The sequence below is a fragment of the Mytilus edulis genome, chromosome 8 (assembly GCF_963676685.1).
Source record: "Mytilus edulis chromosome 8, xbMytEdul2.2, whole genome shotgun sequence".
NCBI lineage: Eukaryota > Metazoa > Mollusca > Bivalvia > Mytilida > Mytilidae > Mytilus > Mytilus edulis.
In genome coordinates this window covers 43,690,820-43,702,254 of record NC_092351.1, presented here as the reverse complement: position 1 = coordinate 43,702,254, position 11,435 = coordinate 43,690,820, and the positions used below count along the sequence as shown (strand labels likewise).

Genomic DNA, 11,435 nt, shown 5'->3' with positions numbered 1-11,435 from the left:
CCAGGTTCAATCCACGGTTTTCTATATTTGAAAATGTCTGTACCAAGTCAGGAATATGACAGTTGTTGTTCATTTGTTTGATGTGTTTTATCATTTGAATAGGGACTTTCCGTTTTAAATTGTCAGTATTTTTGAGATTTTACTTTTTACATTATTTCCCTGATACCGTAACATACAAGATCATGAAGAATGTCTGCTGACGTATACTAGTATTCATCTAGGTGGACATCATTCAATTCAAATAATTCAGGAAAAGCTACCGTTTTCTTTATAAATCTAATAAATATATCATGGTTTTATAACTTGAGATTATTTTCAATTGTTTACAATAATTAAGCTGATTACACAAAGTATTGCTTAAGTATTCCTTAGTCATGTTCCATGATCGTGCCTTTAAATGCATGTAAATGTGAGATCATATGGGCCCTGTTTGTTAATCTGGGCTGATCTCATTTGCTTTATATTTTTCTTTCATAATGCTTTATGCAAAATTCTAACATACAAGGAACTTAATTTTTTTAAATTACTAGAAAAAAGTATGCAATACTTATAGTTTCACTTTTTCGAAATGATCATAAAACACGATTACAATCAAGTTTTTCTTTTCTTTACCTGTTCACTTTGTTGTGAAAATAAACTGATCATACATGTAGATACTAGGATTGAATTGTATTTGTGCCAGACGCGCGTTTTGTCTACAAAAGACTCATCAGTAACGCACGAATCATGAAAAAAGGGTTTAAAAGGCTAAATAGAGTACGAAGTTGTAGAGCATTGAGGACCGAAATTCCTAAAAGTTTTGTCAAATACAGCTAAGGAAATGTGTGTCATCGTGAATATCACAATGCATTTTGAAATGAATGTTAATTTCAGAATGATGCGAGATTGATTTTAGCCAAACAAATATAACGTATTATGATCAAACATACATCTAATGTACAAATGTAATTATTGATATTTAACTGTCAGTTTAAACATCGCAATAAGAACCTTGACAACCTAGAGCGGTCTACGCTTACAGCTGTACAACAAATATTAACCTTGTATTTGTCAGATATTATAAAAATTATCTTGTGATAAAATAATATTTATCGATATTCAAAGTTCTGTGATGACTACAACTGTCAACCATCAGCTATGTTCAAGTGCAAAGTCAACTATTTCAACCCAAACTTAAAGAAATTTTTTTTTTTTAATTTTAAGACAATTCCATTTTAGATATTTGGTTTGAACGATGGATATTAACCAGGTGGTTTCTTTAACGATTAAATGTTATCTTAAAAATTCTTTTATTTCGTTAAACTCGACGTTGTATGGCATATTCATTCAAGCCAACTGGAAATAGAAATGAAATAGGACCCGATCCAATGCGCATTCAACGAACCCAGTATGAACGGTCGAAGTCAATTAAAGTTCTAGCCATATAAAATATGCTAAATATAAATCGAATCAAGATAAGGAACATACATCTGTACACTGAAATAAAGAAACGCATTGTAATGCAAATTGCATGTGATGTGGATTTTTCTATCAAGCTGGTAGGTTTCTAATTATTTATTATCATTAAATAATATAAAATATACCTTTAAATAATGTTTATTTTATAAAACTCCACGGTGTGTGATATATTAGATCTATCCAACTCATACACGTTTTGTGTGTTTAAATTGTATAATAACAAGAATGTGTCCCAAGTACACGGATGCCCCATTCGCACTATCATTTTCTATGATCAGTGGACCGTGAAAATGGGATAAAATCTCTAATTTGGCATTACAATTAGAAAGATCACATCACAGGGAACATATTTACTAAGTTTCAAGTTGATTGGACTTCAACTTCATCAATACCTACCTCGACCAAAAACTTAACCTGAAGCGGGACGAATATATAATACAAATATTGTCAGACCAATTTAGAAGATATTCGCACTTTCGAGTGACCTTACAAAATTATCCTTTCTCATTGTAATGTTAAAATCTAAATAAGAGCTGCTCTTCACTTTTTATAATAAAGTGAATGTGAAACATAGGAAGTGATCATTTCAATGGATGTAATGACATAGCACTGAAATCTTTTGTGAGGACGAAAAGGATAAATTGTTTTTTTATATATATATAAATAAACGTTATATATAAGCAGTCTGGCATTGTTTTCTTGAAAGAAAAAATTAACCATTTACTCAAATGTCAGGTATATAAATAAAATAAATATTATTTTACCTACATCTTTATAGAGTTGTTGCTCACAAGGAAGCTATATAACCAAAAGTTCCAAATAGTGAAGTTGAAATCATCCCTTCGTAAACTTTACGGACGCCATCACGAGTTGGTTGACCGTTATGGAATAACCGTTTCACAGATGATATCGGATATGTTCCTTATGTCGTAACTGCAATCCTCTTCCCTTTCATGAATGTGCCATTCCGAATTAGACTATTTACCAGAATAGCCTTTACATGGTATCGGCTTCTCACCCAGATACGTCTACAATTGCGTCTAACACGTGAACGGTCTGTATATGGTATCGGTTTTACACAAATATAAGTCTACACGTCTACCTTATATATTTACCTGAATAGCCTTTACATGGTATCGGCTTCTCAACCATATACGTCTACACTTTGAACTAACACGCGAACGGTCTTTATATAGTAACGGTTTTACACAAGGATAAGTCTACACGTCACCCTTATATATTTACCAGAATAACCTTAATATGGTATCGGCTTCTCACCCAGATACGTCTACACTTGGACCTAACACGCGAACGGTCTTTGTATGGTATCGGATTTACACGACGAGCATAATTTTATTCTTCTACTTACTTATATCGGTTCATATGATTTATTTGTGCCGTTTTAAGAAATATGTACCATAGCTATAGGTGTTATACTCATTTATTGCTTACACACATGATATATGTTTTACTTTATTTCATGTATTCATTAAATCAATTCATTTATTTGTTTCAATTGTAGAAATGCTGAGAGCACCATGTCCTCATCTGAAAAGGTCAACTACTCTTATTTCACTAGTGATTGTTTCTGTGTTGTATATATTCATGTATAACATTTCATTGGGACAAAGCAATTTTTTTCAGAATCATGCAAGCATAATCTCTTCTCAAAATTATGTTATAAAATTTGACAAAATATTTAACAAAGAAAAACAAAATATAAAAGTTTTGTTATGGACAGAATTTTTCGGAAAAATGGGATGGGTAAACAAAATACGAAATGAACTTAAGAAATGCAACTGTAGCTGTATTGTGACAGGGGATAAAAAGCAAATCGAGTTCGCCGATGTTGTTGTATTTCATCTTTTAGACTTATGGTTTTTCAAAACTTTTCCACGTTACAGGGAAGAACATCAACTATGGGTAATATTTATCGTAGAACCACCACCTCATATATTTTCCCTAGGTTTAGTAGTACCAAATATGTCATTTAATTGGACAATGTCCTACAGGCAGGATTCTGATATAGTCGTTGCATATGGCGATTCAATAGAACTTACTGGAAACCTTCAATCAAATTTCAAATCTAACACACCTATTTTTGAGAAGAAAACGAAACTAATTGCTTCTGTTATTGGCAACTGTTATGACGATGCCAGAAGATATAAGAAGATAAAAGAACTACAGAAAATTGTGTCCATTGATCAATACGGCGAATGTGGTTATCTATCGTGTCCCCGCAATGATACTTGTGCGCAGATTTTGAGTCAGTACAAATTTAAAATCGCATTTGAAAACAGTCATTGTCGGGACTATGTGTCTGAGAAATTTTGGAGTTCTCTAAACACAAACTTGATTCCGGTTGTTGCCTGGCGACAAAATCAAGTAATACGGGCTCCTCCTAATTCTTACATAAATGTGTATGATTTCAAAACAACGAAAGAGGCTGGAGAGTACTTAATCAAAGTTAGTAAGAATAAGACTTTATACTACTCATATTTTAAATGGAAAGGCAAATTCAAGATAAATCATCATGGTTTATGGTCATATTTTTATTCCTTATGTGAGAAGGTGAAGTCATCGAAAGGATTCCAATCGAAAGTTGTGAAAAATGTCTGGAATTGGGTACAAGATGATACATGTTCAATGTGGTCAGTAAGTATACAATATGGCATACGTACCTGCAAAACAAGACTTGTCTTAATCGATCGATTTGTAAAGACCAATCAACGAGACTTGAATAAAAGAGGGACGAAATATACCAAAGGGACAGTCAAACTCATAAATCTAAAATAAACTGACAACGCCATGGCTAAAAATATAAAAGACAAATAGACAAATAATAGTACACATGACACAACATAGAAAACTAAAGAATAAGCAACACGAACCCCACCAAAAACTAGGGGTGATCTCAGGAGCTCCGGAAGGGTTAAGCAGATCCTGCTTCACATGTGGCACCCGTGGTGTTGCTTATGTGATAACAAATCAGGTAAATAGTCTAATTCGGTCACATTCATGAAAGGGAAGGACTAAAGTGTATAAAACATACATTGCCGCTCTCTGGAGAGAAAAATGAGCACGGAAGTCGAGACCAATTGTAAACGATTGCATACCGCCATAACATAACCAACATAATTGGTTCGAACATCAACATTTCGTTCAAACTATAACCCTAGCTCTATAGGAACCCCAGCATTGCCCTTAAACCAAGTATGAGAGTTAATGAAAATAACACATACATTTTGTTCGTCCGACGCGCTCTTTCAGGATTAACCTTTATCAGGTGCACTCGCGTATATTAAATACACAACTTTGAAAGCCAACGAGGTTTTATAAGTTAGTATATAATTACATTCGAAAACAAGAAAAACTTTCATAAATCCGTCTCCCTTTAAAAAAAATGACAAAATTAGGAACATAGTATATGAGAAACTCGTAAAATCTTATTTCAATTCACATTTAACATGTTTATTATGTGGTTTGCCCGTTACTCAGAAGTCAGTTTGATCGAAAAATGTGATCAACTCATTTTTTTTTTATAATTATGGTTCATGTATCTGAGAAATATGAAAATGTTTCGAAAAAAAGGTAACATTGACTCAAAGTTTCAACATCTAAATCGATGTCGACATAAATAATTGTTATAGACCAAAACTCCCTGCTTCTAAAATAAATCTTTGTACAACTTTAAAAATATTTTCGTTTTCCTCATCACTGATGAGTTCACTACCTGTGAAAGCGTTGACCTTGTGCACATTTTTAGAGCACTTCATATACAAAATGTACTTCGGTCAACACTTTTACACCCACATGAATTTACAAGAAGAAGCATTTAATCCTTAATTGAATATGTGAAGATCTAACGACTAAAAGGTCGTGTATTTGAATGTTAGAATTTTGCGAATTTTTTTTTGTAGAACCCTGCAACCTATAAAATTAGACATAAAAAAATTTGTAACAAATCTTGATACAAAATCTATCCCGAATTCGGAAATCCTTACACGGTCATTTTTTATCTTCAATAGTACACAGCAAACTTCCACTGTTGTGACTATGAGTCAGAGCAATAGTATACTACACTCAGTCCCCTAAACTTGATTCCGATTATTTCCTTATAATAACAGCTAGCCTAAGGGTTGGTACCACCTAACGCGAAAGTAGTTTTGTGTTTTTCTTTATTAAATTGGTCAAGTATTTTGTTATGACGTCTGGCAAGTTCCTACGACCGTGGAAGGCGTCCCAGAAAAAAAAATAGCCTTGGCAGACGTCATAAATATTTGGACTAGTCGTAGGAAGGCGTCCCGGAAAAAATTAAAATAGTCTTGCCAGACGTCATAATTATTTGGACTAGTATTTTGTATACATGTAAAAATGAGAGAAAAAACGAATCCTAACTAGTTTCAGACACAACTTTTAATCTACAGAACTGTGTTTTGATAAATAACAATTTGTTGTTTTGAAACTCTTGTGGCGGAGGGTGTCAATAGCTCTCTAAATAAAGTGTTTCAGTGGTTTTAGTCGAGCTTTCCCAATGGGTTCTTTCCGTATCGACCAGCGTCCAGCCACGGTATACGACACTCATTGAAAGTTCTGGCAAAATGCTCATATTAAATGTCTTAACTTGACAAATGTTGCATCATTTAAATACATCTAATACAGGTACATGTTACATGTACGTGCAAACATGTGCCTAACAAATGCTGCACACTGTACTAGTATCTATGATAAGTGCCGATTTCTTGGTAGTGTGCATTGCTATAAACCGTATGTGCACATTTTAAATTGTTATCAAAAACTTCAATTTTTGTCTTGGGCAAACTACGGATTATAAATGTACCGTCCCAATTCAGTATTTTTTAGTCATTGCTTTATAATTTAATTTTGAATGTAACGCGTCTTCTGATTGGCTGACGTTATTTTGTTACCAGCCCATAGACATAACTTAGTCATGTGACCGTGACATCATCAACGTTTTTTCATGGTTTTCTACGGTTTAAAATGAATTTAGAATTAAATTATAAGAAATGACTGTAATATTTTTTTTGTCTATTCGAAAAAACAAAAACAAAAATGTGGTGCACACTGTTAAATAACCCGCTACGCCCGATAACAAACTGCACAGTCCTTAGTAAAGCTATCACTCCTATACTCACTTTTTTAAAACATTTATGAAGGCTGCCTGTGTCAATTTGGCCAATGTTCCTCTATTCTTTATATTTTTGGTATTTTTTCTGAAGTATTGGCCCTTTTGTATCTATTCTGAAAATTCCGGCCATACGCTAATATATGTATATTATGTATGTACACCAAAGTTTACATGTATACCACAAAGTCGTATTACTTACCTCTATACATCAATTATAAAAGTTTATTTTCATTCTGTCTGTATAACCGTAATAACACTTTCGGGTATGTTCACACGATATAACTAAAACTTGACGTACGCCATTGTATTTTTCAGATATCTAGTATGATCAGGCGAAGATGGGATCGTTTGATGTTCAATATGAACTTACCATAGAAATACAGAATGAATATTTCAGAACAGGCGAACTATCTACATAATTATCTGCATAAATTGTAAAATAATTTATTGGGTTTGAATAAAAAATCATATGCACTGGAAGATTCCGCTTTTGGTTGTGTTGGATAATTGGGATAATTATGCTTAAACTGAGAATCATTATATTTTTATACAATGTAGGTGCCTACGATTTATTGCTTTTGGTATGATTTTGGCAATCATTGGAACTACTATGTTGCCATGGAAACTACACCAAAAATTAAAAAAATATCAAAATGTTCCAAATTTAATGAAACTTCATCACAGTAACGATAAGCAACAATGGTAGATGTGGAATTTGGCGTTTGAATTTCAAAAATGTCTGCCGGCAAGCACCATGGAAACAATGCAAAACAGGTAAAAATGCAAAAAAAAAACACCTTAGGGTGGAATTTACTTTTTTAAAATGGTAGTCAAATTGATTGAAACTTTGATGGTATGTTCCCTCCCATGTACCAATGTGGTATTTTCCAATGAATTTTTGGAATGGTCTCTGTAACCATAGAAACACCACCAAAAATGTCAAAAATTTCAAAATGCCCCAAAATTTATGAAAATTAATAATTATTGACTGGCAAGTCTGGAATAGACTTTTGACTTTGGAATTTCCAAAATGCCCACCGTCGCCATGGAAACTGCAAAAATGTCAAAAATTTTCAAAATGCTTTCAAATTTAAGAAACTTGATAGGATTGGTCACTGCATGGCAATTAAAAATGCCAAGAAATCCTCGCTAAAAATTCCGGTCGACCTCCTACGGCAGTCATTAGTAGCTAAAGATTTGATTTCATTCAAGAAATTAATTTATGACCTTCATGTACGTGTCGCTTAGAACACGGCCATATACCGAATGGTCAATATTAATCGTCCATGTAATTTGCTCTATGGGGTGTTTGCAGAATTTCAACGGAGGCAATTTCTTGGAATGGGAGAAAGGAAGAAAGACCATTCACAATTTGTCTTACATTTGTTTTTCTCTTTTTTAATTAAATAAATAAAAATAAACCTTTCAAATATACATGTAGAGTTCATAAGATACAAATATTCCCTGTGGACACCTCCCCCTTTTATTTGCGCTCTCTATTTTCAACCCTCGAACTAAGCTTAGGAATCTAATTTAAATTAAAACCTTGCTTTCTAACCCATTTATTCATTTACCGGACCGGCAACTTTCTTTATTTAATACGAAAATCTACAGTGCCGTTATACACATGCATGTTGTTTGCTTGGAGTCCCCGCCCGAAAAGAAAAAAAAATAGCCCAACTCAAAGATACTATATTCCTGCATCACATGATTTTTACCACGTGGAGCTTACATTTGAATAAATACCGAATATGGAAAGTGAAACTACAATTCAAAACATAAAGTCCGAAGGCACAAATAAGAAAAAGAAAGGTTTTTTTTGGCAAAGGTTGCGGGTAAATTCTCTCTGTGTTCAAAATATACATGAAATATTTGCCACTGCCCCTTTTCTGTTCTATGAATTCTAACCCTGAGTTTTCTATCTGTTACTCCATGCCAAGAAATCCTCGCTAAAAATTCCGGTCGACCTCCTAGGGCAGTCATTAGTAGCTAAAGATTTGATTTCATTCAAGAAATTAATTTATGACCTTCATGTACGTGCCGCTTAGAACACGGCCATATACCGAATGGTCAATTTTAATCATCCATGTAATTTGCTCTATGGGGTGTTTGCAGAATTTCAACGGATGCAATTTATTGGCATGGATGACTCTTTTGACTATGAAATTTTCAAAATGTCTGCCATTGCCATGGAAAAGGCAAAATAATGTGAATTTTTGTAAAATGCTCTGAATGTACTGAAAATTTACAGAAAGCTGTACATGCATATATGTGCATTCACTATTAAAAAAAATGAAATGGCTGCCGCTTAGTGGCAATGGGGGAAGGGTTATATCCGCTATTGCTTGCAATGGCAAATCTAGTTATACTTACTATTCGACACACATAACATGCATTTGTACTGTTGTTTTTTGTTGTTGTTGTTAAAATTGGTTTCGTATATAGGTGATATCCTAATTTACAGATATACAAAATATCAATGTTTATTAATTATGAAAATAAGAAGATATGGTAGGATTGTCAAGGTGACAGTACAACTGTATACCAGAGACCAAATGACATCATGAGAAATTAATAACTATAGGTCAACGTAAGGCAGTCAATAATTAGCCAAACCCATACCATAGTCAGTGATCAAAGGCCTCCAAATGACAAATGTAAAACAATTCTGAAACGCAAAATTAACAGATTGATTTATGTACAATGATGAACGAAACAAACAAATATGATATATATACAGCAACAAACGACAACCTCTGAGTAATAGACTTCTGACTTGGGACAGTAACATACAGAGTGTGGCGGAGTTGAACTAGTTTGAAGCCACCAACTCTTCCCCTAACAGTAACCTGATACAGCGGTTTAACAGTCAAACATAAGAACAAACTATAAAAATCAGTTGAAAAGGGCATATACCTCATCAGATCAGCACAAAGCAGACAGACATCTTACAAAAACACAAACCTGACGTGGCAGGTGGCAGGGTATGTATTAATCCCCACAACAAAAAAGACACGAAGTACAGGTATGAGGGTTACTATACTTGCAGTTACTGACAGCTAGTTCAAAGCCAATAGCAACTAATAAAAAATCATGTATCTGAGACTAAAATACTAAGTATGACCAGAGAACACATTACCAAAGGTATAAGAATATACAAGGATATGATTAAGAAAAAGAAGGAAAATGTAAATTTTAAAAGAAGGAAAATGTAAATTTTAAAAGGAGAGCCAGTTATAAAAAAGAGGGACGAAAGATACGAGAGGGACAGTCAAACCCATAAATCGTAAATAAACTAACAACGCCATGGCTAAAAATAAAAAGGACAAACAGACAAACAATAGAACACATGACACAACATAGAAAACTGAAGAATTAACAACACGAACACTCTTATAAAAGAGGGATAACTCTAATGCTATCTTCTATACGTCTAGTATTCCTGAGAATTTCACAGAGAGTTTGAGGAGAAAAATGCTTGTATGAGCCATGAATATTTCGCATAACTTAATTACCATCAATTTAAAAGAGCTACAGATCTATATGCGATATAAACAGAAGACTAAAGTATTAAACTCTTAAAATCTTTTATTTATGAAACAATCTGTTTTGTTCATACTTGCCAAAATGTAGGTTAAATCGTCCTATTTACTATAGTACAAAAAGGCGGTAGATATATAAATGGAGAACAAAAAACTCATTAGATGAAAACGGATGGGCATAATCATGGCAAAAACCCGAAACAAACAACACTGTACAATAAATTGCAGGAAAAAATAAAGACTGAAGTCATTTGAGGAAAAGAGAAAAGAATAGCACAGCAAATTTTATATGGTATCCATGCAGTTGTTGTTCGCATTCAGGGTCTAAAACTGTGACATTTCCTCCTTCTCCCCTGGCTATTAATTTAACCATAAACCCACCGTGTCACATTTAAAAAAAATACAATTATATAGGTTTGTAGTTAAAAAAAATGAAAATAATATTATAAATGTCATGCGTTCGAGGAGCTTTTGTGGATAATTAACCGATTCAAGTTACCCAAAAAATGTACCTTTCTCAATTTTTCCAGATCATTTTTGATTTTATATCAATAAAATCTTTGACTGCGACTTCCCCGTGTATCATCAGTACACCGGATATAGGTACTAAGCAAGCGGAGCATCATCAATTTGGACATGACACGGTAAGAAAATCTTTGTTTTGTTTACATAATGTCAATGTGTACCTCACTCTTTATATAATTGTTATTTTAAGAAATGATTTTGTCGTAAATTCGTGATAAGGAAAGTCTAATTATTTCCTCAAAACAAGAACGCTTACTTAAAACATGTGCAAATACTTGACAAAGAAGTTGGCGCTCGCTCATTCCATATGATTCTATATTTATTACAACTATTTTTCTGATAGAAGGCCACTGTGTGTGCGAAATATGTATAGCTGTTTCGATAATTGACATTGAAATCTTTCAGACATATGTTATTTTTGGATATTTCAGTCGGGAAACCTGCGTTGTATACGGTGTATAGCTGACCAAATAAACCCATATGTACGGTGCATAGTTCAGTGAATGTACGGTACATATAGCTTTTCCCGTGACAAAGTGTTTTAAAAAATCCACAACCGTCTTCAATGCGGATCAAGTAAATTGAAAACCAGTTATATAATCACTAATTAACGATGAAACAACATTTTTTTTTATGATAAAAGGAGTATAAAGTAAACACAATACGTGTCTTTCGGTCATGAAAAAGCGATTATATGTAACATATGAATTCTATTTGTCTAATTTCTGATCCTGTGCCCGATTGTCTTACTCACTTGTTAC

General features: G+C 33.4%; 1 protein-coding gene across 1 annotated transcript; it reads left to right on the top strand.

The window, feature by feature from the left end:
• Positions 1-2,986: 2,986 nt before the first annotated feature.
• Positions 2,987-7,087, top strand: LOC139485642 (alpha-(1,3)-fucosyltransferase C-like). Its single transcript, XM_071270269.1, has 2 exons — positions 2,987-4,113; positions 6,923-7,087. The coding sequence occupies exons 1-2, from the start codon at positions 3,064-3,066 to the stop codon at positions 6,980-6,982; spliced, it is 1,110 nt and encodes a 369-aa protein (XP_071126370.1). The 5' UTR covers positions 2,987-3,063; the 3' UTR covers positions 6,983-7,087.
• The last annotated feature ends 4,348 nt before the right edge of the window (positions 7,088-11,435 follow it).